This window comes from Dasypus novemcinctus, chromosome 23 (assembly GCF_030445035.2).
Source record: "Dasypus novemcinctus isolate mDasNov1 chromosome 23, mDasNov1.1.hap2, whole genome shotgun sequence".
Classification (NCBI taxonomy): Eukaryota; Metazoa; Chordata; class Mammalia; order Cingulata; family Dasypodidae; genus Dasypus; species Dasypus novemcinctus.
The window spans coordinates 64,018,542-64,046,091 of NC_080695.1; the positions used below are offsets into that span (position 1 = coordinate 64,018,542).

Sequence of the window (27,550 nt, forward strand, 5' to 3'; positions counted from 1 at the left end):
TAGACCTGAAGCCAGGCCTGTACTCCGTAGTTGCCCAAATATTCCTGCTGGCCTATATGGCTGATGGGTTTTCTCTTCCTAAAAAGACTTTGATGTAATCTAAAAATGCATTCAGTTATCATCAGAGCACTGTTTATCAGTAACACTTTAGACCTTCCAAATTGACACATTCTCTCTCTCTCTTTCTCTCTCTCTCTCTTCATTAATTCATCAGAACAAGGCAATGTCTTCTTAAAGGCTTCTTGAATGTTAATGAATGAATAATTAACTTTAACTATATAATTAGCCTTTAAATGTGCTGAGACCCCCAGAGAGCATCTGAAAACATGTATAAGGAGGTGATGAGCTAAAACCGGAAACTTTTGATGAAATGTCAAGACGCTTGAGAGCACAAGCCCCCATCCCCAAGGGGGTCTGGCCGTGACTCTAGGGTGTGGTGTTCCTTGTGGAGGGGGCAGCGGATTTGCCAACAAGCAGCCTTTGGGTGAGGAGTGGATTGGCAAGGCCCTTTGCAGACACAGGGAAGACCCACTGAAGTTACGGGGTCAGATCTGCACCTTTAGGAAGGCTCTTAAAAGCTGTCGAAAAATCTGGCAGAAAGCTGCTGGGCTCCGGGAGCATGGTCACATGTGACATTCTTCCTTACTTGGCTTCTTTGCACATTTGCAGAGAGGAGGTCTTATTCCCCCTCTCGTGCTGAATTACTGTCATTTTTAACTGTCTGCTCTTTTGGAGGACCACCAGCAACAGGAGAGGGTGACGGCACCCACCCTGGCACAGTGTGGCAGGGGGATGGGTAGGGCATGCAGCCGGCATTCCAGTTTGGGCTCTGGCTCTGTTCCCACCCTCACTTTGGGAAACAAGGTGTCATCTCATCTTCCACAAATGTTTACAGAAGTGAGACTGGCCTGTCATAGGGAACAAGGCAGAGGCGATGCCAGCCCTACTGCCCCAGGTAGGAATTCTGTCCCCATCGCAGCAACGTCTCCCAGCTCACCGACCCTGAACTTGGAGCTGCCCCATGTGCAGTGAGAGAAGCACTCAGCCAGTGACAGCCAAGTCTGCGACAGCCGCTGGAGCTGGCAAGGCTGGAACAAGGGTGGATTCCTCTTGAAAAGCAAAAGAAAACAGTGAGCTGCGAAGCACAATGGGCCTCCCTTACCTGGGAGCCATCCTGCTCTTAGCTCTCTAGTGCCAGCCTTTAATCTCTGTGCTACCAATTATTGAGCTGCAGCCTCATCTAAAACACCGTGTCCAGTAAACACTGCTAAAATCCCCCAATTGCATTTGGCCCAAATTGAGCTTCAGTTTCAAGTTGACTTTTACTTACCTTCTTCCTTTAACGAGAATCTAAGGCCATCTGCATCTACATGTCCTGTGCTACATGGTTTCTAGGAGCTGATTCCAGATGACATGGCTGTGAGTCCATTGTGCAAGAGACAAATGGGCCTAGACGACCCACCAGGTCCTTCTCTTTAAACTCAGACTCCCCCGGTCTCATCCTTGCCTCTTCTTTCATAATATTTGGCTGGGTTTGCAGCACAATCACTTGCCAAAGAATAGAGTTGCCTCCATTTATCCCGCAAGTGGTATGGACACCTTGGCTTGGTCACAGGGGTGACATCCAGGGACTCTGGTCACAGACTGCCTGCATCCGAATGCTGCTCTTGACACTATAAGCAGTGTGAGCCAGTCAAATCACTTTACTTCCCATCGCCCCAAGCTCCCCATTCCATCAAGGGGGTTAGTCGCGGTGCATCCCTCACTGCACTGTGGGAAGGAGCCCATACAGTGCAATGAGGCACATAAAGTATTTGAGATGGATCTGACCGCAGAAGGCACTTGGTCTCTCTGTGAGCCTTTGCCTTCCAAACTAAATTTGTCTGAATGCGTTTATGTATTTCGAGCATTTGCTCTAAGCCAGGCACTACCCAAGCATTTTACTTCAGTCACGGCCCTGGATACTAGCAGCTCTCTATGGGCAGATAGTGTCAGCTCTGTTTTGCAGAGCACAAACTGAGGCTGAGAAAATAGACACCTTGCTCAAAGTCTCTGACTACAAAGCCAACTTGCTGCTAGATCAGTGATTTTTAATTTTTTCTTTTTAACGATAAACACATTTTTTAATGTAAAAAAGGTCAAAAGTAGACCTTCGGGAGGAGCAGGCGTAGCTAAAGTGGTTGAGCGCCTGCTTCCCATGTACGAGGTCCTGGGTTTGATCCCTGGTACCTCCTAAAAACAAAAACAACGAACAAAAAATCTCTCATTAGGGAACATATGCAGCTCAGTGGTTGAGCACCTGCTTCCCATGTACGAGGTCCCGGGTTGGATCCCCGATACCTCCAAAACAATAACAAAAAAGTAGACCTTTAGGATTGGAGTGAGCAGGGGGAGCCCAGAGCCCTGCTCCTCCAGCCTTCTGTGTCCCCAGCACAGACTGGCCCGAGCTCTGCTGTCTGCTGGAGTGACCACTAAATCTGTGACTGCTTACACTCAAATTTAAATAAAGGAAATCTAAAAAAAATGAAATTCAGTCCCTCCATTGCACTAGCTGCATTTCCAGAGCCACATTAGACAGTGTCAAAATAGAGCAGTGATAGCGCAGAAAGTTCCATTGGACTGTACTTTCCCAGAGGGTTTTGTGGATTAGAGTTTAGAAATATCGCTGATGAGCCCCAGGCTGCCTTACCTCTCAGAACCTCATCTGCCTAGAGGCAACCTAGGAATAGTAATAATAATATCATAACCGTCTCCCTCCTGGGGAGTTGGGAGCCCCCAGTGGGATGATATATGTCAAAGGGTGCTCACTCGTTTGTCAAGCTCAGGGCAAACAATGGCTGTGTCTGCCAGAGGAGGCGGCTGTGTGAGGCCCAGGCTATTCTTAAAGATGCCTGTGTCCGTGGTCCTTCTGTGTACCCCAGGTCTCTGGAATCATAGATGAGGGACAGAAGCCTGGCTCACAGGGCCCTGTGTTTTCCTTCACGTGTCCTCTTTGGTTTGGTTCTGCACTGCCCTGAGACCACGGACAGTGAGTCCCAGGTAGACCGGCCCACCTGTGGCCCTCCGTGCCCTGACCTTCCAAGCACCTGGTCCCCAGCCACCCCAGGCATGCACTGGGTGATTGCATTGCTCAGGAGCAACAGTGTCTTTCACAATCGTCCTCCCTCCAACTCGACGGCCTCCTGCTTTCAAGAGCTTTGTCTCCCGGGAAATAGTCCCTTTTTTCTTTCTGTACATCTGACTGCTTATTGATCAGCTGAAGCTGATCTGTCATGACGTGTGGCTACCGGCTTGCGGAAAACTGTGCCTGTCCATGAAACACCAGTTTAAACTCTCTTATGGTTGCCTGGTTGTTAGATTTCCAGCCCAGAAACTCACAAGCATGTGGTGGGTGAATGGGATGGGGGAAGGTTTGGCCCCGTGAACACCCATGGTGGCTGTAACATTTGGACATCCCACACATGCACATATGTGCATGTGGATGTTTATCTTCGGGGGACTTGATGGGACTTAGAAAGTAATTCTCTCCAGACTCTTGACCTCTCCATGGCAATGTTGCTATGTGAAGCATTCATCAAGAGAACACATGGCGCCCAGCTCTGAATTACCCAAGATACACATGCTCCCCAGAGCCTCAATTTCCCTATTGACAGTGGCAGCATGTGGCTATTGACTGATGGAACCACAGAATGCCACGGCTGGAGAATAGCTCAGAAGGGCCTTGATGGTAACCTCGTCTCACAGGTGAAGAACCACCCATCCAAATGGAGGAAGTGACTTTCCTGAGGTCATCTCATGATCCAGTCCTAGACTAGAACTCAGAGCCCTTCTGCCTACTAGTCCAGAGCTCCCATCACACACCCCTCTGCCATCATACCCAAAGCGCTCTCAATACTTTATAACTCCCCACATTTCCACAGATCTTGGTGTTACAGGCTGTCCAGAAAGGCTATTTCTTCTTGGCTTATCAGCTCTGTTTTGCCATCACCGTTATGAATGCCCAGTCTTCTTCCTCATCCGCTTGGATGATCTAATCCCTTTTTAATACTCTCAGAGCTTAAAACCCAGTCTCTGAGCCTGGGGATGAAAACATCAGAGTCTTTCCGTTCATGAGGCAGCCCCTATAGTTTCACCCCACCTCTAGCCATTGCAGAAGCAAAAAATTAAAATGGGAAGAAGAAACCTTCCAGATAGTTTTTCTTCCCCTCATAGGGAGTCCTTCGGCAGCTCTCTCTGAAAGGATGCAGCCTTTTACATCCTCCCCCTGCCACTTTTATTTTTCTTTGCTTCACTGTTTTATGTTTTCTTATTAAAGAAAGGAAGGCACCAAAGTTGAGAAAGTGTCAGGAAGATGAGTGAGGTCTGAGTTTTCCTACCTATTTTAGAGTTGAGATACCCATCCCCATGTCCAAGGAAGATCATTTCAACCTTTTAAACAATAACTTAAAAAATTCTGAACAATATGAATGGCCATTAATTGGGAACTAGAAAATGAATTCAGTACAACCATGCAATTGAAAAGATTACTTAACTCTTGCCTCTTGTGGCGTGTTGTCTAGAAGGGTAGAGTGGGGGAAATAAAGGATTTCTGAGTTAATGATAATGTTCTATATCTCCCTCTGTGTAGTGATTACAATGGTATTTAGAGAGGTAAAAATGAATTGCACTTTATTGCATGTTAGTTACACATCAATAAAATGCATATATGAAAAAGGAAAAAAAGAGCTATGTTTATTGCCATGGAAATAGGTTCACTATGTGTGAAATGCAAAAAGAAAGCAATTTACAAAATAGTTCATATAGCATAATCATACTTTTGGGGTTAAGAGAGGGGTGAGGAAACTATGGCCCATGGGCCAATCTGTTTTTGGTTAAATAACCTTTTATTGGGACAGAGCCAAGCTCCTTCGTTAACATATCGTCTGTGGCTGTTTCACTCTAGAAGAGCAGAGCTGAGCAGTTACACAGAGACCTTATGGTCTGCAAAGCCCAAACTACTTATTATCTTGTCTTTACAGAAAAGGTTTGCCAAGCCCTGTTTTAAAAAGATGTGTGTGTGTGCACACGTGCACATAAAAATTTGGAAGGCTGTTTACCACTGTGTTAACGTCTCGATTATGGAATCATGAGCAATTTAAATTTTAATTATAATATTTGCTATATTGTTTGGTTTAAAAAATATTTTGTAATATTGTTCATAATACCAAAGAGCAGTAAGTATTTATCTTCTGGGAGGAATGGATAGCCTCCCTCCTTAGTTCTTATCCCCCCTTCCCCACACTACCTCCCCATTCTCCCATCTCCTCCTGGTTTCTTCTGTACTGATGCCAGCCTTTCTAAATAGGCTGCTGATCTCCACCGTTTTGAGTGTTAATGACAAACACTTAGCAAACTAGCAAACTCAACTGTTTACTCACTTGGGTATATGGATTCTTCATGTCTTTATTTAGCTGCCTCCTGTAAGTTGGAAAGCAAAGGTTCTAGCTTTTATCTCCTCATTAAAAATAGATCCTTTTATGACGAGGGGCTGGAGCAGCTGTGACTCATCGTTTCCAGCGTGAATGTGTGTGGCGCCTCAGGAGCCACCCCGTGACTCCCTGGTTTCTTGTCATTGCAGGAAGCTGGACGCTTTCATCTACGATGCAGCGGTCTTGAATTACAAGGCTGGGAGGGATGAAGGCTGCAAGCTGGTGACCATCGGGAGTGGGTACATCTTTGCCACCACTGGTTACGGCATTGCCCTCCAGAAGGGCTCCCCTTGGAAGAGGCAGATTGATCTGGCCCTGCTTCAGTTTGTGGGTGATGGTAAGACCCTGGGTGACCCCCCTACTTTTTTTTACTTGAAACCCTTGCGTTCTCTGTTTTTCTAGTTGGCTTTCCAATGGACCATCTTTGTACGATGAGTTTGCTCACTGAACGTGTTTATCAAGTGCCTGTTACAAGATACCATTGTTCTATAGGCTGCATTTATTGGAAACCAATTCTACGTAACTTAAACTTTGAAAAGCAGTGGTGTTGTAAGGACGGAGGAGTCTCTGTCTCATAGAATTTAGAAAGAGTTGAACAAATAGGCTTAGAGAGGAGCAGGAACCAGGGTAGTCCTGGTGCCTTCACAGCAGGAATTCTTGGTCCTCTCTCTAGAGCAGGGCTTCTCAATTGGGGACAGAAATTTGGCAAAGTCTGCAAATATTTTTTATTGTCCCGACTGTGGCAGGGGAGGTGTTTGCTACTGAATTGAGTGGATAGAGACAAGGAATTTTGCTAAACATCCTACAATGCACAGGACACCCACCATGCCAAAGACTTACCTAAGCCAAAATGTTGAGTGCCAGGGTTGACAAACCTTGTTCGAGAGCAGTGACATTCCATAACTAGGCTACGATAAGTCCCAATTGCCAGTCTGTAAATTCTAAATTTCAAATTCCAGAGGAAGGTTCCCAATGCATTTTGGGTCAAGGACTCTTTCCTGGACCCATCAGTAGTGACTAAAAAGTGGAGTAATCTAATATGGCAGCTTCTGTTATTACCCAATAATAACAGGAGGGACAATTTCTAGAAGGGGGATAGTGAGCAGAAATCCCATGAGTCTCCACTACAGTCCCACCCTTGAGTGCCTATCAAGCAATACACACAGCTTCCACCCTCACGGGTCAAGTGGGAGATGGCATTTTTGGAACTCTACAGCATATTGTGTTGGCTGTATCTCTAGCACAATTCCCTTCTCTGCCTATCCATTCTGACTTCAGGTTGGTGACCTCACTGCATCTGGAATTCCCAGACATGAATTTTAGTGCTCTGTCATGGGTCGTAGAGCATGATAGTTTCCCTCTGAGTTGACAACACAGGGATAGGAAAAGCAAGGATGAAAGGTTAACACCCAAAACTTGAATGCTTCTGAGTGAGATGCAAAAGATCAGGGCCTAGGGAAGAAGCTGAATTCTAGGGGAAGGCTGAGAAGTTTACAAAGTATGTGATGTCTGTCCAGAATTGGGAGAAGGACAACTAGCATCCAAGACAGTCAAGTGCAATATCAAAATGGACAGCGTTTAGTGGATAAGGTTGAGATGATTCCGAGCAAAGAAGCTTCCTTTGAAGAGTGAACACCCTGGCTCCTGTGAACATATCCTTGGTTGCCCTAAAGACTGTGTCCTCTAAATCTGGAGTCTGAAATCTTGCATTATTCCCTGAAGCTTCTCTCTCCATTCCCAGAATTAAATCTTGGATTCTCTCAGTGGCATCAAGAATTCTAAATGTGTTTTATATTTAACTCCCAAATAAGAACATCTGATTCTTTGAATTCCCTATAGGGTCTTTGTACCTTCAGATCACCGGCCGTGTTCTCTGCTGGGGAGTAATGATTTGTGGCTGTTTTGCTCAGCTATTCCTATAAAATCTTAGAGGCATACAACGATGAACATTCATTTTGCTCCTAGGAGTGCAAATTGACTGGAGAAGCATTGCCTCGGATTGTGATGGCCATCGAGGCCCTACTCTGTGCCACAAGTCACCTTCCTGGGATCTGCTCCCTGTGTGTTTACTGTGGGTCCCAGGTGGGAGGGGCAGCAGCTGCCTGTGGAGCACTCTCTGCTTGGCTTCATGAGAAGCACAGAAAAGCATACCTAAGTGCACATGCAGTTCCAGTGTCTGCTTCATCACTACTGCTCATGTCTTCTGTTCAAAGGAAGTCAGATAGACAAGCCCAAAGTCAAGGGACGGGGAGGTAGACTCTACTCTGGATTCAGTTATATGGCAAGGGGAATGGATACAGAGAGGAGTGAAGAGCCAATTGCTCCATCTACCACAGTGATGGCCTAAGACCCGTACATGAGGCGAGCTACTCAGCAAACAGGAAACTTGTTTCCATCAGTAAACAGCTCAACTCCCTGAACACAGCAGGCAATTGGTCAACGAAGGACTGAATGAAGAAAGATGTGCATGAATGAATGGTGTTGGCGTGTATTCCATTCTGGCAGGAACCTTTTCAGTGTGCTGAGTAGCTGTCAAATAAGTGAGTTCTAACTCTAGCCCTGCCTAACATTGCTGTCATTTTCTCAACATCTATTAGAGAATAGCTAATACATTTAGGGAATATGATAAGCCAATCACCATACTAGATGCATTACATGTGTGCTGTAATTTAACCCTCATAACAACCCTGTGAAGTTAAATATTGCCATTATTCCCGTTTTAAAGAAAAGAAATCTGAACCTCAGAGAGCTGTGAGTCCCCTAGCTAGTAAGTCAAAACCTCTTAGTGAATTGAATCAGTGTGAGGGGACTTGTTCTGGAAGGGGTCAGTTAGGCAAAGCCCCTCATTTCATTTAATTCACTAACATGTCTATCAGAACTGACTAATTAGACACTTGAGACTTAGAGACTCTTTAGGAAAGAGTAATTTAGTGTACATATGGACTAAATCTGTTTTCCCATTCACAAATAATTTCTTAGTCTCAGTTTACTCATCTATACATGGGTATAAAATATCTGATAAGCTTGGTGTGAGGAAGAAATTGAAGAAATACATGTAAAGAGCTTAGTTTAGCACAGCACCTAGAACATAGAAATTGCTCAGTAAATAGTCACCATCACCACCACAGTGTTGCCAGGGCACAACTCCAATATTCACCACAGCTTATTCAGCCTTGTATTTGTAATAAATAATAGAGTTGAGTTAGTATCATGGAGACTTCCTTTGTAGTGCTGAACAGAAAATGTTCCTTTGGGGAAAATAAAGAGTAAAAGCATCCAGACAGGCCAGAGGCTTGCTCCTTGTATCTGCAGAGCATCTAGGTTCTTATAGGTGTTTTCTGTCCTGGCTCAATGCTTTACTGGTCAGGCCGTTGAGGTTGGGCAATGTGCCTTCGCAGCTTCATCTTTAAAGACCATCTGGAGGCAAAGACATGGAAGAGAAAATGACGTTGCTCCAGGGGGCGTCTTAAGATAATCTTCCCGGAAAGCCATGTCCAATTCTGAATGTCTCTCTAGGAGTAAATACATGAATTAACGCAGCTGCAAAAATATTTCACTTATCTTATGCAGCTTCGGCAGGATTAATTATGCTCTAAAATTAGACCTGCTAAAGAGCAAAGTGCTGAGCAGTACCTAATTATTATTCATCCTCTAGAATGGAGTGTTTATCTCTTGTTTCAGAGTAGCTTTGCTGGACAATTACAAGTCTAATGAGTGTCAAAAGTATAAAAAAATTTCCTAATGTGCTGTGTAAATATAACCTTTGAGTGGCGTGTTGGGTGATTGGGGGAAACTATTAGGTGAAGCCTACTAGGCATTTCTCTTGAAAAAGGCTAGTGGTCTGCCTTAAAAAGACACACAGGATCTGATAATACTTTGCCTTCCTTATGGGGGTCCATTCTAAAATGGCAGTATGTATAGTGGGGATCTCAGCAGTTTAGGAAGGATCACAACTGCTTTTTGGCATTGATCATAGACTTGATAACCCATTTACTGAGAAACAGACATCTTCCTACGCATGGATGTTCCAAGAAGGGAAGGGGATGCCATGGTTTTTTTCTTCTTCTCTTCAAGGATCTCACAGTCCAACTGACTGGCAGTGTTTACACCTAAAAATTTAATCTTAAAATATAAATGTATTTATAATAAGTGGTATAAAATTCATATATTTCTTTCCTTCTGTGTGTTGGGTAGATGAGAGAATATCAAGGAAAAATATGAAATATGCTAGATTTTTTTGTTAATGGAAAAATGAAAGGACAAAATGAGTCATAAAGAAAACAAGCATAGTGAGGTTTAGACAAAGAATAGTTTGGGCCAGGGTTAATAGAAGCCTAATTCATCAACTCATCCTGCAAATATCTACTGAGCTCCTGGTAATTCCCTAGTACTTGAAAGGTAATATTCGAGGAGAAACTTGGATACCAAGTCAGCCTGAAATTTGAAGAGTGGCTTTTCTAGCATTGAATGGGGAGGTTGAAGAGAGGATCTCTTGGGTCCCATCTGTCTCATGGGTTTTGTGATTCTTTCTTTGGTTTTGAGATTTGAAGAGTTGGAAGGAAGATCATAGAAGTCAAACCCCATCTCATGTATCAGGGGCCAACAAAGAGACATTGAAGGCAACAAGGTTGTATAGTTAGATGATTCAGAAGCAAGTGATGCTGGAAGAAAGGAAGGAAACTTCTTTCCTTTTGAGTCCCTACCATATGGTCCAGCACCATACCAGTATATCCCATGAGCTATCTCAGTAAATATCCATACAACATTCTGGATTAGATCTTATCATCTCCATTTTGCAGAGCAAGAAAGTGAGGCTGGATAGGGGCAAGTGAGCCACAGTAGGACTTCTCCGGTGAGAATATGTGTAGGAACAACCTGGGGCTCTTGTTACAATGAAGATTCTATTTTAGTAGGTCTCTGCATTTCTAACAAGCTTCCAAGCAATGTCTTTCTTTTTAACTCCAAACCGATTTTATAGAAGTAAAAATTGAACCAAGTTCATCTGACTCCAATTCTGATCATTCTTCCATTAAGCCATGTTGCTGGGAGAAATCCTGGTGGCTGGGTCACCTTAGCTCTAAGTAATCTGCTTTAACATTGAGAAACCTTCAATCTCCCCGTGTGCTTTGCTCGGTTTGCATGACTATTGGTTTATTTTTAATCTCAGAAAAGTACTACTTGTCCCTGGCATCCAATCAGAGTTTATTGAACAAATAAAATTAAACATATGCCTTTATCATATATTTTAGAAAATATTTATATGGTATATGTCATTGCAGTTACTTTATATTTAGGTATATATGATAGATATCATACATGAAATTTTTGAATGACACGACATATATATCTCTTGTATTAATATTGTATTAACACGATAACCAACTAGTCTAATTTTGCCAGAACCAACTACTTGGTGACCTAATTATGCCATATTTGGGCATATGATATGTGAAATATTTGGAAGATCTGACATCTATGTCTCCCATATACATCACTTTAGTTGTGTGGGCATATTGGGTTCCTCCTACCCCTTTTGTTCCATGGCTTTGCAAGCAATCATTTTAGACTCATCCAGATCATTAACTGATCCCCAAGGAGCCCTGCTGCAGTTGACTGTAGAGGTCTGGAAAGCACCAACCCCTGCCAATGAGACTCACATAACTTCAAGTGGGAGAGACAGGAGGGGAGATCATGGAAAAGCCCACTCCCTGCCTCCAAGTGGTCAGAGCTGGCTTCCTGATTCCTTTATTTGCTGGCTGCCCTCCCACTGAAGCAAGCAGCATGGTGCTTGAAGGCGAGGGACCCCATGCTGCCAGCCAGAGTGGAGAGTGTTTGTGTGGTTGCAGAAGCTCTTTGTGTATCTAATTAGGATTCTCATAAATTGCTCTGGGCCCCTGGCCGGGTGGCTAATATCTTCAGCTGCCCTGTTCCAGCTTCCCAGCTTAATATCTGTGGGCTGACGTCTGAGCTCTGGGAGAGCTGGACGCCCCCGCCACCAGTATGATGACTGGGTATACCTCCACTCCAAGGCAGAAGCGTCCTGAAGACATCTTCAGAGTCAGTCTCTTTGGCCTGTCTCAGGAATTGTATGGGAATGTGTTTTGAAGAAATTCCTGAAGACACCTTCCACCCCTAAATATTTTCACTACTCAACTTTCTATAGCATTGGAAATTTCATTATTTGAAATTCTTTCCAGTAAGCACAAACTCTTCTATGCAGCCCTCTTTAAAACTGGAGTTCCTCCTTCCTTCTAATCCTGGTTCTTGATTTGACATCCCACCCATCCTTCAGGGCCAGCTCCTGTGCCCACCATGCAGATTTCCTCAAAGACTTCAGCTACATGCCCTTCCTGGAAACTCCTTTAGCTCTGTGTCTAGAACATTCTTGTGGCATTTAGCAAGAGAAGTGAAGTGGTAAAATAGAAGATTTTGCAACTTCCTAGTCTGGGACTTTGGGCAAACTAACTTCTCTGAACCTCAGTGTCTTCATCTTTAAATTGGGTGCCTGGCATGCATTAAACACCTAATCACTGGTGGTCTCTCTACCTGTCCCCACCCACTGAAATGTACTATTTGATCATTCCTTTGAGGCGTACACTCTTCACATCCATTACTCTTGCCCTGCCACCTTCCAGGATTGCACTGAGTTTGTTACCCAGTAGGTGCTCAAATAAAATTCATTGAATGAATGAGTAAACCAATTAATGAACTTGAAAATGCTACAGATATATTTTTGCAGGACGTATTTCCTCAATTAAATATCTTCTTTTATGAAGGGAAGCTGTTTTCACGAGGAAGGACACTAGGTACCTCTAGAGAGAAAAATGAGTTGCTAATCACGGAATGGCCCAGTCTGCTATGCTACCCCAGGCCTCTGATCCTGTTGTAACTACTGGACACAGCCCAATTCCTCCGTTGCCTAAGTCATAGACTTAAGTAGGCAAATATTCATATTTTATTTAATCTTTTTAACATGACCCTCTAGGCTGGTTACAACCAGCAAGGTTTTATATTCACTGACTTTTACAACCAGAGGGGATCAAGAATAATCACTGAGTCTAGTGATCAGGAAACTGAGGCCTGGTAAGAGGGGTATGATCTTACCCAAGATCGCACAAGGAGAGAGTGGCAGAGTTGGGGCTAAAACCTACATTTCCTGCCTCTTACACCAATTATATATTAAGTACACTTGAAAGTGGTAAAAAGGGAAATTTTGTGTTGTATATGTGTTTCCACAATAAAAATTAGAAAAAGAATAAAAGGAACAATAAAAGCTGGAATGATCATCTGTTCTGTTCTTTTAGGGAAGATTTGACCCCTCTAAGGTAGGAACAAGGGGTAAGGAGAATGCTTGGGATATCCATAGCCATGCTAGGTAGCACCCCCGATCTAAATCCTAAAAGCCCCCCAGAATGAGCTCTGCTGTCTCCCAGGCCCTGCCTACTTTCTGGCAGCCCAGGAGAGGCAGAGCAGCAGCAGCAACTGGAATCATGTATATTCCCTTTATTTACCCGGGCAAGACCCTGCTGATGGAGGAACAGGCAAGTACGACGTCCAAGGTGCCCTCAAGCATGCACAAGCCCCAAGCAGCTTTCATTTAGGAGCAGAGCTGTTCACACCAGCACTCTCTCTGCCTGCCACTCAAACCCCTCCCAAACTCTAGCCCAAATCCCTTCCCTAAAATGGAGCTCGCAAAATAAAGTCATGTTGCTCCACCCTCAATTTCTGCTTTACTTCATTAGCATGTGGTTTTGTTTGTTGTGATGTCATTAGCTGAACAGAGGATTCTAGAATGTTGGCAACTGGGAGTGATGTCTGCATCGTTTAGCCTTACTCATATCCTCTCCTAAACTGGGTTGAACTCCAACTGTGTTCTCTGCTGACGTTACTCTTGCAGTCCTGAGAGTTTAAACACTCCGAGGCATCCTTCTTAATCTCCCCGTGTGTGTGCACATGTGCTTCATTGCATACTATGCTGTCAGCCAAGGCTTCTTTTCCTAACGTCACTCACTGAAGACAGGCTTTCCCATAGAACTGACTGGAACTCACATTGTCCACTAGACCAAGGGTAGATTGTGGGGGGTGGAATGTCTGGATTCAGTGTCTTTACTCAGGAACCTGGAGTGAGTGGACAGGGATTGCACCTGCCGAGCCCAGTGAGCAGGAACATGCAGCTGAAAGGGGAAAAAGAGAGGGTGTTTTCATCAGGAGTTGGCAGATCCTGGTCCATGGGCCAAATCCAGCCCGCTACCTGTTTTCTGAAATAAAGTTTTATTGATACACAGCCACTCATTTAGTTATCTTCTAAGGCTGCATACTACATTGGCGGAGTTGGGTGGGTACGACGGAAAGCGCACAGCCCACAGAGGCCAAAATATTTACCATCTGGATCTTTGCAGAAAAAGTGTGCCAAGCCCTGATCTAGACTGGCTCAAGAAAGATAAGAAAGGCAGAGAAAACCTAGAATGGTAAGTTTCTCTTAAGGCAGTTTAAAATGAGAAAAGAAAGAGAGGCAAGGAGGATCAAGAGGACAAGAGGAGACACGAAGGGAAAAAATACGAGAGAAAAAATGAAAATAAAGTGACAAAGGGCTAAAGACAGAGAGAACAAACAGAGTCAAAGAGGAAGGAAAGAGAGGGAAGAGGAAGATAGAGAAAGAGATGGGGAGGCAAGGGAGGGATGATGCAGGCAAAGACAGGAAGGAGTGGGAGAAGAGAGATTAGAGAGGGCTGCTGGCTCGGTGATTAGTTTGGGCACTGTTTAGCCTGGGCACCCACAGAGCAGGCTGGATTTGTTAAGCTGAGCAATTAGCCATGTTGCGAGTGAAGCTGGAAAGAAGTTTCAGAGCTGTCCGCTGCCCCATCTCAGCTCCAGGCATTGGTGCCAGGCGGAGACCACCAGGTGACTCACTCCTGCCTCGGAGATGGCGGATTGTCCCCCGCTGGCTTCGTCTGCCAGTGCTTCTTCGTGGTATAGATCCCCGCGTCCTCAGATGACTCAGCAACACCCTTTTGCACCCAGCAGCCTCAGCCAGTTGAAAGATAAACACACTGAAAGAAGGCTGGGGGGGGGGCTGGGAGGAAGGGAAATGCCAATAACCCCCTTTGAGGGGAAGGGAGAGTTCTCCATTTCTCTAAACGGACGTGGAACAGCTACTATCATTATTCTTTTTATAGACATTTGCAATAATAGGTAACACTTCAGGAAGGAGTCACAGAATGATCGGAGTCTTTCCATGTATTAAGTTCATTTAGCCCTCACAATAACTAAATGGAATGGGTTGTGATTACTAATCCGTCCTTAGAGATGCGAAAACCAAGTCACAGGTTAAGTAATGTGTCAAATCCCCCGGCTCGTGAGCAGCAGCTCTGAGGTTGGTCCCTATGCAGGCTGCCTCCAGCTTTGCTCGAGCCCTTGTGCAACACTGCTGCTTCTTTTCCTGCCGTATCCCTCACAGGCCTCTCCTAAGGAAGGTGCTCTCCTCTGCAAACGGACAGAGCTGTGACTTAAACGTGGATCGGTCATACCCGATTCCATGCTCCTTCCTCCTTGATGGAGCGCCTCGGACCCACTGCGGATGACCGGACGGAGCAGCTTGGTGTCGGAGGCTGAGGGGGGTAGGGAAAGTGCCTTACACATTTTTCCCTTTTTTTTTTTTTTCCTATAGCAAAGGAGACTTGTCCATGCCTTGGGCCTTGGTCGCTTAGAAACTGGCCCAGCCTAATTTTTTAGATCATTCAACTCTGGCAGTTTGGGGGAAACTCAGCACTCAGAAGCAAGATGTGAAAAGGAATGAAACAAGGACAGAATGTAATTAAGAGAAGTCAGATGCTTGGCCCCGATACAGGCTCGCAAAGCGGCCTCTCCAGGTTCACAAAGACCCATCCTGGCTGCTGGAATTGCTTGTTCCCCACAGAGCTCCTCAGAGCTGCATAATCCCCAGCATTTCAGAAAGTTATTGTTCCTTGCTAAATGTATTTTAATCAAATTGAGACTTCAAAGGCACAATTCACAGTAAGAGCTGAGCTAGGCTACCCTGGAAATCAAGAACTTCGTGATCAACTTAGCAAGGACTGAGGACTGTTTACGAAACCTCCCAATGTAATCTCCCATTAGTTCATTCATTCATTCATTCTCCCTTCTAGTCATTCATTCAAAGAATGACGGAGCAGCTTCTAAGTGCCAGATGGTGGGATATAAAAATGACGAAACCCTCCTGCTCTTTTGTCCTTAGCTGCTACCTTACTTCAGAAGATGTTTCCAATACTTCTGTGCCCATCAGAATCTCTTGGGGAGCCAGTTGAAAATGCAGATACCCTGTGTTCAACCCCCTGGGACATTTTTAACATGCTCTCTTGGTGATTCTGGTAGACAACAATGTTCAAGACCTACTCCCAGTAAGAACGATATTTGGCATTTAGAAGCATCTTGTTCTCTGACTGGCAAGTACTGCCTACCAGTTTCACTGGTCGACAGATCACTCTGTCCACCCTGGGTTTTATTCATCTTCCTCTCAGGGCTCCTAATTACTTTACATATCCAGAGACCTTGGTGGCTGTGAAAACTTAAGGAGTAAATGGTGTGGAGCTTCGTGTCGGCAGGTCAGGACCAGGGGATTCAGGGGTGGGCTGGGAATGAAAGAAGTAGTTAAAGAGGCTTTAGTATTAAACTTCCTCATTTAGCAAGGATCGACATAGGCACATAGGTTTTTGTGGCTTCCAAAGATTTCATTTTCAGGTTTGGACTCTAAGAGGGTTAAAAAAAAATGAAGCAGGCAAGATGGAAAGCCCCATGTTTGAGCAGGGCCCAAGACAGTGTGATTCTATTGATAAATCAGGTCTGCAAGCAGATTTGGGCAGGACGGCCCTTCTGATTCCTTGCATGTGGAGATCTGGTCTCATGCAAAGCCACCCAGAAAGTGTGGCTAAAGACGGTTTATTAATGATGGGTTGACAGAGTCTGATTTTTGGTATGGGCTGTATTACTGCTCTCCCTCCACGTGGGTGACTTTTGCCTGCACACAAGCCTCAAGTGTACACAAAATAGCAGCCTCGATGATATATACCCAGAGGGGACAGTGGTGACTAATGACCACTTGATGCCTCGGTAGCTTAGTCACTTTCACCCTCCAAAGACCTGAAGTCGGTGTCCAGGGCAAGCTATTCATTCAGAACTGCAATGTGTTTCAGAGGAAGAAATGTGTCCATCATAAACACAGATTAGCAATAAAGGACTTAACTGCTTCTTCATTGGCCTGTGACCAGATTGCACCATAAAAATTAGACTTGTTTATCTCCCTCCTAATTTTAACTAGAGACATATTTGGAATAATAATAGAACAGTACTTACTTAAGGAATAGATAAAACCCAAAAATATTCTGGAGAGCCATTGACTCTCCTTCTGCGTAAAAGCTCCAAAGGTTTTCATCTGCATAAATTTGCAGCGGATTTCCCTACAGGCCCATTGAGATCCAGTCTCAGTATTTATTATCAATCTGACACCAAGATTAGAAGAAGGTCCACGATGCCAAACATGTACCTGACAAGGAGTGAACCAGCCAAACCAGAGACTGTCAAGTGCCTGGAGAACCATGGGACTTGAAGTAAGACAGAACAAATGGCTTGCCGGGAAGGCAAATGCATGCCACAGAACTCCACAGGATTTGTGGGGTGGCTAACAGCGGCCTCAAATGTGAGCTACGTTTTTAAACATTTTTAATTGGAAAGGCAATATTATAAATACATAAAAATTTACCCCAATCTACGAACTTGTTTTCAATTTATGTGTTAACTTCTGGTCCCTGTTACTTACAGACACAATTTTTAAAATAATTATAATTCTCAGTTACATATCCTTTTATATTTCACTATTTCACTTACCATTATATTATAAACATTTATTTCTTATTGCTACATAATCTGGTCTTCACAGTTATCTTAATTTTTGTGAAAATGTCATCATTATTAAACCATGATTCAGTAAATTATTGCCGTAATATTAGTCAATATTTAAAATATGAAATATTTTTGCTAATACAGCTAATGGTGGAACATCTTCACGGTTATATATTTCTTTTGAATTGTCTGTTAGCAACAAATTCATGGCTGTAGAATTGCAGGTTGTATGGTTATAAACTTCCCTAAGGATCTTGATATTTAGTGCCATCTTAGTGTCCAAAAGAGTTGTTTCCATTTAAAATACTACTACTAATAAATCAATGTACCAATTTTACAACCATCTAGCAAACACTGGGCCCATAACAGCTCATATAACCCGGACTCAGATTTATTTATTGCTCGAGGTGAGTGTCCTGTAAATCTGCCCCACATACTTTCCTGGGTTAGAGCCAGAAACCAGCCCCTCCCCTGTGCCCATACGCTCTCCCACTCCTCCTTGGCCATGCTCTCACCCCACCTGGTACTTGAGACTTGGAATTACTCAGCCACCCTTAAGTAGGGATATCATCAACGAAAGAGCCCAGAGCTCTAAGTCATAACCCACCCTTCCACACCCTTCCTGACACACCCATAAAAAGGAAGACAGCATCTTCCGTCTGCTTTTGTTATGAGTGGCACCACCAAGTGGTATAGGGTCCTTTGCACAAAGGTCATCTTTCTCTTGCTCCCTTTTCCCCTCTCTTTCCCTCTCCTTCTTCTCCCTTTTTCTTCCTTTTCCTCTCCCTCCTTCTCTTTCTCCTTCATTCCTCAGCCAAGTCTTGAGTGCCCCTTGAGCTCATGGCACTGTCCTAGGCAGTAAGGAATTCAGGATTTCACAGTCTCTGGGAACTTATTAACACTTTAATAACAAACAAGGGACTGAAAAGCAGTGAAGCCATTTTCCTCGCTGAAGGAAAGGGGATATTTCTTGGCACAGGATATGGGATTCTTACTAGCCTTTCTGTCCTTACATCGATGGACTTAAAACCCAAAGACCCCTTTGTGGAATAAAAAGTCTTGACACCCTACACGATTTGTCCTTAGATTTGGGGGACAATTGACTGAGAAATTTCTGCTCATAAATGCATTTGCCTCTTGAATGATAGCAGCTTGACCATCATATATGTTTGAAACAAATTACTTAAGCAAACTCCAGAAGTGTGTTTGGTATACATTGGATTTCCTAGGCTTCTTGCAATGATTCTGCAGAATTACTCTAGAGAATAATCTTTCTCCAATTCTATCTCCTAAATGGAAAATTGGGACCATGAATATTGTTTTACATTTGATGGAGCTGCTCACTCCTCCGTCCTCTTTTCCTTTTTTCTCCAAGACTCGTAGGTTGGGGACCCATCTGTATAAAATGACCCATATCAGACTTGCACAGTTGTTCACTAACTCTCACCCAGACGGTGACAAAAAGTGATGAGTTCTGCAATGCTAAAGTTCCATGCACAGAGCAGAAACCTTAGTTGGAAAGTGAGAGAAAAACATTTATGCAAAAGACAGCCTATCTCTGCATCTAACTGGATACATTTAAGTCTAACCCTATTTTTATTTTGTGACTTCTCAGCAGTCTATGGAAATGGAATACTCTGACATTTGGATAAGAGAGATTTATCTTCCAAATTCAGTCTGTTTGTATTTATAATCTTGTACTATCCCTCCTCCACCACCACCAAATACAGTTTTTTCTATCCAGCAAAAGGTCCAGTGACCCCCTAAGATCCTAGGTACAGGGGTCATAGGGTCCAGAATGCTATGATTTCCAGACCCAAGGTTGTGTGACTTTGAGCCAAGAATTACTGTGGCATTAATGAAGCCAAGGCCCCAAGGTCAGAGCTCAGGTGGTCTGGCTGACCTTACTCTGTCCCAAGGCCACAGACCACAGCCCAGAGCTCATGCACAGCTTCCTCCCATGTGCAGAGAACTGAATGAGGAAAGGATTTTGCCTCAGTCATGCAGATCCCAAACCACCCTCTCTCCTGGGATCAAGCTCAGGGGTCACGCTGACCGAGTCTGGTTTAGTCAAGAATGGGAGCCTGCAGATGGTGTTGCCCAGATTTTTTCACGAAGTTATTTCTTTGGCATTACCAATTTCAAATGAGCTTCTGCTAACCCAAAGTGTCTGACCCCTGGCAAGACATGAAACAGGATTGGAATGTCAGTTCCCCCTGGGTGTTCACAGCAAACCCTAATGGAACTGGCAGCAGCAGCATCCTGACATCTTTCAATTCTAGAGGGAGTCCGTTCCCTGTGGGGAGCCACCAGGCTCCACTGCTACCATCTTAGATCAGGGCATGCCTGCCCAGAGGTCAGACGCAGTTTTAGGGGTTTCAGAAACGACTTTCATGGATTCCTTCCTCTCTTGGGCTCTGGATGATCCTCAGATCATGAGAGGAGCCTTGTCTCCTCTGTAGTCAGCACAACTTTATTGACCACCTACTATTTGTCCATGCCAGGAATTTGGTGGATACAAGAAAGCAAGATCCCTATCCTCCCAATGGGGAGGACTCAGAAGCAAGTGGCAGCTCTATGTTAGTCTCACAGATTTTATATTGAAGAACTATCCATGGATGTCTCCTCATGCCAGGAGAAACCATGGCCACATGCCCACTTCCCTGTGCACTCAGAGAAGACTTCTTGGAAGCAGTGATCTCAGAGCTGCACCCCAAAGATAGTCCCTGGTAAAAAATTTCAACACAATATCATATAGCTGGTATACTCAGAGTAAATAGTTGATGGGAGATGGTGACATTGATGACAGTTTACAGTGGATCCCTGTCAGTAGTTTCTTTGGGACGGCAAGTGAGTTTCTTCCAGTTGCTGTGTATCCCATGATCAAGAGAGCTTAGTCTGCATGTTCTGCCTGCCTGTGGGACCAGGGCAAGACTCTTAGAGTAGTTGTGCCCTAAGATAGAATTTGCTGTGTCCTTCCTCCATGCTGTAGCATGTTGTTCAGATTTGCAATTTGAATGCACCAGCCTCTGCCCATTCCTAACAACCTACATTATATTCTATGTGAGCAAGTCACAGGGGTTCTGGTCAGGACTGGAATAACCAGGACAGCAGCTGAAGACTCCTGGGTCCACCAGGCCAACAGCCTCTCAGGAAGTGTACTGAAGGGATGCACACAGTGGACCTTAGCTTAGTCCTTTGCACTCGGGCTCCTGGCCTTCAGGCCAATCCTTTGCTCATTTCTACTTGCCTTGCCATTCTGAATTACTCGCTGATCTCAAAACACTTCCTGTGCCTCCAGCCCTCTGCATCAGTCATCTCTTCTCACCATAATTACAGGTTTGGATGATGCTGTCTCCCACAAGACTCTAAACTCAGGAGAGGCCAAAGACCACACGTCAGTCATCTCCATATGAAAAGACAGGAGGCCCTTAGCTTGGGGACCACCACGTGTTATGTGTTTTATCGTTGCTCTTTTTTTCCCCATAAATGAATGATTGAGAAAAGCAGAACAAAATGAAGTCCTCAGAGAACAACAACAAAAACATTAGCTTCTTTGGGCCAGAAAGGAAACAAAGCACAAAACCCAGCTTCTCGGAACCACATCGTCTCCTTTCATTCCGTCCCTGCCTTGGGTCGGGGTCTTTGGCTGGAAGTCAAGGGGAAGCTCCGTCAACGTGTGCTCAGGAGGGTATCGTGGGGCTGAGGGTATCGTGGGGCTGATCTTAGAAGATGCGTCTCCGGGAACCCTCGGGCCCTGGACAAAGCCTAAAGGGCACACATTCAGAATGGGTGTTTTACAACCAGCCTGTGGGGAGAAATGTTCCCCAAGTCTGAAGGCTAAGTCACAGGGCTGTGAGAGCCTTCCCAGAAGTGATCCCCGAAGCCGTCAGTCTTACTGACTAGAACGAAGTCTAATCTGAAAAGCAACTGCAGTGCCTCTGTAAGTGCGGAGGACAAATCTGAGGGCAGATAAGGCATCCATCTCTTGTATTTTGGACACAACAGAGTCGTCTTGGAGGGCTCAGCCTTCTTGGAATCATGGACTCCATGACTTGGAAGGGCTCAGGAAGGGTTCCATGATTCAGCCCAGTGCTCAGGTTCCCTGGCTTCAGGCTAAGAATAAAAATATCACCAGCAGTGCTTATTGCTGAGCCATTGTTGTATATCAAGAACAGTCTGCCTGTGGCTCATTTGATTATAACAAGACTGCTGCGAGATAAGTACTGTCATACTACCATTTTACAACCAGAGCTCAGAGAGATTGAACAAATTCCTTAACCCTCCCATGCCTTGGTTTCCTCATCTGTAAAATGTGGGTACTAAGGGGGCTGGCCACATTAAACTGAAATGAGGGTTATGTGAGTTAATCTCTGAAAGCTCCAGCACAGAGCCTGAAGTATAATCAATGTTCTATAACTTTCTTAAATAAAAAATAGAAAAGTGAATGAGCAAATGAATGAGTGGGTACCTGGAGGGAGAGATAAGTGAATCCTATTCAAAGAGCCAGTGAGTGCAAAGGCGGGAGTCCAGTGCAGGCAGTCTGACTGCAACATTTTCTCCAACGCGACCTCCTCGTGACTGCTCTAGACTGGACTGGATGGTTTCACGTGCTCCTCTGCCTCTACAGGGAAGGATGCTTGTCTTTGTACTCATTCTAGTGTTCTCTGCCTGAAACGTTTTTGCTTATGATTTGCTGGAAGGTGTCTGGTTGATTTTCAGTATATTCTTTCTTGAAAATATGAAACCCCGGGCTTCTACCCTGTATGTGGGTGATGGAAAATGTGAGGCCTCTGCATGTTCTTGCGTGGCTTCCCTGTGTGCTTTCTGTGCCTTGTGTCTGACCAACCCTGTAGTTTTCATTAGGCCTCATGTAACTCCACCAAAGCAGCCGGTGGAAGCAGGTCCAAGACACAGGCACAATGCTCCATCAGTTATCGTCACTACCCATCACCCAGTTTCCCTGGCTTCAGGCAGGAAACAATAATCTCTCCAGCAATACTTACTATTGAGTAAATAATGTATGCCAGGCAATCTCATTTAATTCCAACAAAACTTTTGTGAGATGAATACTGATATACTCCACGTGCGCATGGGGGTCCGAATGTTTACTATTTAAATGGGGCAGTAATTACAGGATAACATATTTCATACACTAGTATCTTCAGATGGCAGAAGCAAACACGAAACCCCTCTTTTCCACTGAAGCATTCATTTGGCTCTTTTACGGATCTACCTGTTCTTTTTTATCCATAGTGTCCCACTCTTTTGTTATGAATTTTAAAACTTTTCTATATTTAATAATTTCAAACCTAAAGTCATTGGGATTATTCTCCTCACCCCCACCCAGTTCACGGGAGTCTTATTCTTCATTTGCTGTGTGCGCTCATGCTCATGGTGGGCTATTTCCTTGTGCCGTTGGTAATTGTTGGTCATGAGCTACTTTTCAACAGTGTTGTTCTCCCCCAGCCCCTATAGAGTCCCGAGAACTCTAGGTTACAAAAAAAATGCCCTCACTTTTTACATATTACATCTCTCCAGTTCCTGACTCTTGAAACCCCACCACTCTACCTTCCAACTGGCAGCACTGGGGAAAGGAGGTGGTTGTCATGCCTGAGCTCTCCTAGATGGTACAGAAGGTACCTGTGGCTGCTCTGAAGCTGAGAAGAACTTTTGAACAAGCATAGCTTCCACAGATGGAAAGTTCTGTGAGTTTCCTGAGGTCCCTGTCATTAGAGGTGTAAACTGAGGAGAGGGTTTATCGCATCCCGTGGGGACCAGTCCTCAGGTGGGAGAGGAAGACCATACGCGTGTGGCTGAAAGCACAAAGCTGCGTGAGCTTCCTCTGCTCCCAGGAGATCACATGTGTCTGCCTGGAGAGAAGGAGTATGGCTTCAGAAAGAGATTTAATCATCCCATTTACCAGCTGCACTTCACACTGACAAAGATGGAGGCCTCTTTGTAATGGAAGAAACTGACAGTAGAATGGCTTCATGTGGCTGCTCCTTGGAAAAACGACATTCAGTACTTCACCCCAGCTACGGCAGGCACACCTCACAGCCTTCTTGCCTCAAGCCACTGGAAGTTCCCTTTAGCTCTGCACCACCTCTATTTCTAAGGCAGAAAAACTCACCAAACAGATCTGAACTGAACGTTTTTATAGTACTTACCAATTTAAGCCTGAGGATAGAAGAAACAGAAAATATAGAGAAATGCAAACTTATAAAACACGGCCTCTGATTTCCCTTAAGGAGATTACAATATACTGGAGTAAATTAAAAATGAAATAAGAAAGTATTTGAAAATAAAATGTGGTATAACTGTAGAAGCCGGGCCACCAGGCAGGAAATGATGAACTGGAAAATGACTTGAACGGCTGTAACTGGTATTGAGAAATGAGCACTTGCTCTCCTGTCAGAATCCTGGCCTGTTTTACCAAGTTAACTTATTTTAAAAGGAGACCTGGGGCAAAGGGCACAGAAAAAGATCTTTATATTTACATCTTGAAAGGAATCCAAATGATATTTCTTATCCCCAGGCCGCTTCTGTTACAGGCCTCCAAACCCATCTTTCTTCGCGACATCCACCAAGGGAAGACTCACTGGGGATTTGACAAGTCGTGGTGAGAAGAGCCATCCTCACAGTCTCCAGAGAGAGGGAGAAAGCCAAGAGCACATTGCAGTATTTAAAGGGTAGAGGTGGTGTTTGTATGAGATGAGGAAGCCTCAATGTATTTCTTAAGGCTCAGGGTGGGCAGAGGAGTCTGGGTGAGCTTGTGGGGTTGTTGGATGGACAGAAGGAGGTAACAGGTCAGTCTCCCATGCCATTTGTCACTGTGTGAATGAGGTGGAGGTTTGTTGGAAGGTAAGGACTAGATTATCAGCTCTTCCCATCACTTTTCTGCACCACTGATGAGCCCTTACCCTTTGTGAGTGTAAAACTTACAAGGGAATAGATTTCCTTCCCCCTTTCCCCCCCATAAATGTTTGCCTTTTTTCTGATTGTAAAGGCTGTTTAATCTGTACGTGGTTGTGGTATGCTGGAAGATTAAACCAACTTGGACCTCTGTCCTTCTGCAAATATATCAAAATATAGGATTAAAAGCATACAGGTTACCAGCGGATGGGGTGGAGGTAGGGAATGGGGAATTCTTAAAGGGTGCAGAGTTTCTATTTGGGGTGATGGAAAAGTCTTGATTATGGATGGTAACACAACATTGTGAATGTAATTAACACCACTGAATGTGATTAAATGGGAAAATTTCAGGTGGTTAAGTATGTTGCTAGAATTAAAATTAAAAAACAAACCACAGGACTCCATGACAAAAACAATGAAATGTAATGCAAAATACAGACTACAATTAATAGTACAATTATAATAATATTCTCCCATCAGTTGTAACAAAGGTACCACACTAATGCAAAATGTTAAAAACCAGGGGCAGGTATACGAGAACTCTATATTTTCTGGACGATTGTTTTGTAAACGTACAACTTCCCTTAAAAATATAGTAAACTGTAAAAGCAATGAATGTTTTTAAAAAGTGTACATACACATACACAATACACAGTCAAGTTCAAAAGAAAAGGTTATCAGTAGGTTCCAGAAGCAAAGGGGAATGGGATATTCTAATGGTAAGGTTTAGTTTCAGCTGTGGCTGCTCAAAGGGGTATAGGTCCTAGCGATGGAGTCAGGGCTTGATCACACACGTGGGGACCCTGAACCTGTGCAAAAGGAAAGTAGAAAATGATACTGCCGCAAAAGCTGAAACTTTCAACGATTCAGTCTGTGAAAAGATGACTAGGAAAACTCTGTCCACCAAAATAAAGAAAGTGCAATGAGATTTGCCATCTGTTTAAGGTTGTGAGTGAGAAGTTAAAACCCAAGTGAGTATGGAAATTAAAAGGTGTGTACTCAGGAGACTTGTGTCCCTGGACTGTCCATGTGCCAGTTGGGCCCTGAGCCTCAGCAGAGCTACAACTCCTACTCTCCAGTTTGTTGGACTTACACAGGTCAGCTAACAGGGAGGTGAAGATGGTCACCCACCACACCAGGGAACTGAGAGTGCCTACAATTGCAAGCAGGAGAATTGCATCCATCAACAATGTGGGATCTAAATCCCCTCTCAATTTAGAGGTGGAGTGTGCATCACCTTCCCAGGGTCCACAGGATGGAGGAATCATTGGGCTTACTGGTATTCTACTATGGAACTGTTGTGACTAGCAATGGAAGAAATTGTAGCATCGATGTGGAGAAAGCGGCCACGGTAGTTGCTGAGGGCAGGGAGAGGGAAGAAGAGATGTGATGTGGGGGCATTTCAGGACTTGGACTTGTCCTAAATGATATTGCAGGGACAGATGCTGGACATGATATATCCTGCCATAACCCACTGAATGGACTGGGGGAGAGTGTAAACTACAATGTAAACTATAATCCATGTGGTGCAGCAGTACTCCAAAATGTCTTCACCAAATGCAATGAATGTGCCACAATGGAAGAAAAAAAAAAGTATACTACTTAAACGGTGCAGTAATTACAGTATAAAAATGTTTATACAAAAGCTGAAGCCATGGGTTCAGAAGAACGGAACCTCTCTCTAGGGACATTTCCATAATCTAGAGAACTTGGGACTCCCATGGGGGTAGAAGAACAACCCTGCTAAAGGTTATTTGTAGCAGTTTGATATGGTTATGAATTCCAAAAATAGATATTGGATTATGTTTGCAATCTGGTCTGTACCTGGGCATGATTGAGTTATGATTGGAGCTTTGATTGGGCCACATCATTAGGGCCCACCCAAGGGGTGGGGACTCACAGATGAAAGGCATGGCAAAGGACAGAGTTGGGAGTTCTTAAAGTTGGAGTTTTGATGTTGGAGTTTGATGCTGAAGTCTTAAGCTGGAGTGCCCGGAAAGAGACAGAGCTGTTTGCCTGATAGTCTACAGCTGACCTTGTGGAGGAACCAGAGGAGCCGAGCCCAGAGGAACCCAGGAAGCCCAAACCGTTGCATACATCAGCAGACATCTTTCTCCAATATGTGAAAATAGACTTTGGTGAGGGAAGTAACTTATACTTTATGGTCTGGTATCTGTAAGTTCCTACCCCAAATAAATACCCTTTATAAAAAAACAACCAGTTTCTGGTATTTTGCATCAGCACCCCTTTGACTAATACATTACTCATAACCAAAAATAACCTATAGCACAAGGAAATAATCCACCATGAAAGTCAGAACACACAACGAACAGAAGAATGAGAATCCTGAAAACTATGGGGGACAGGGAGGGATAGGAGGGGGGATAATCTGAAAGACTATCATAGGTATGAAATGATTAAACACATAAAATGTTTTAAAAATCATAACAAGTTTGAAAATTATTGCATTACAGAAAAAGCACAGGCAGGTCTACAAAAGAGCCAAATGAAGGTCACCACTGAAATTTATTAATTAAAATTAGAATAAAAAGTTAAATATTACTAATGAAAAGATAAATGAACTGGAAAATAGATACGTGGAAATCACTTAACTGTAGGACAGAGAGATAAAAGAATGGAAAGTATCTAAGCAAGGTGAAGAACCGGGAGGGTAGAATATTTTTAACAAAAATTTCAAAAGAAAAAAAAATAGGGTGGGGTGAGTTAAAATTCAAAGAGATAATAAGTGAGAAATTTCTAGCATTGGAAATATGAGTCATCGGATTTAAGAATCACCCTTAGTCCAGAGCATATAAAACAAACCTACACCTAGAGTCCACACCAAAGACAAAGTGAAGTTTTCAAAGGTATCAGAGAGAAAATGCAGATTGTTTAGAAAGCAGGCTTCTCAATCACAGCAATTGAAATGAAACAATTTAACATCCGTCAAAAGTCACAGCATTTTATGTTCAGCTAAACCATTCTAGAGTGAGTACAAACCAAAAATCATGCATTCTGATTTCACAAAACTTGAAAAAGAGACAAATATGAAAGCAGTAATTATGATTAACCTCTTCAAATGGGAATAAATATAAGCATTTGGACAATTTCCTGAATTTTGCTCTGCATGTCTATTATTTCATCTTAGAGTCCATGTCACACTGGAGTCATTCTTTTTCATGTAACATTATATGGATGTACCTTGATTTTCACTTTCTTTGACATATAATTTTTAAAAGGTGAATCAGATAAAATGCCATGGTTATTTAATG

General features: G+C 43.8%; 1 protein-coding gene across 6 annotated transcripts in view; it reads left to right on the forward strand.

Annotated features, from left to right (window-relative positions):
• Positions 1 to 27,550, forward strand: part of GRIN2A (glutamate ionotropic receptor NMDA type subunit 2A) — a 456,692-nt gene that overhangs the window by 346,579 nt on the left and 82,563 nt on the right. For all 6 annotated transcript variants that reach the window (XR_009183080.1, XR_009183081.1, XR_011647224.1 and 3 more), the window contains exon 12: positions 5,618 to 5,805. Coding sequence is in view for 2 of the 6 variants with exons in the window: in XM_012526023.4 (XP_012381477.1) it covers positions 5,618 to 5,805 (188 nt within the window). In the remaining 4 variants the exon portion in view is untranslated. The remainder of the gene's footprint in view (positions 1 to 5,617; positions 5,806 to 27,550) is intronic.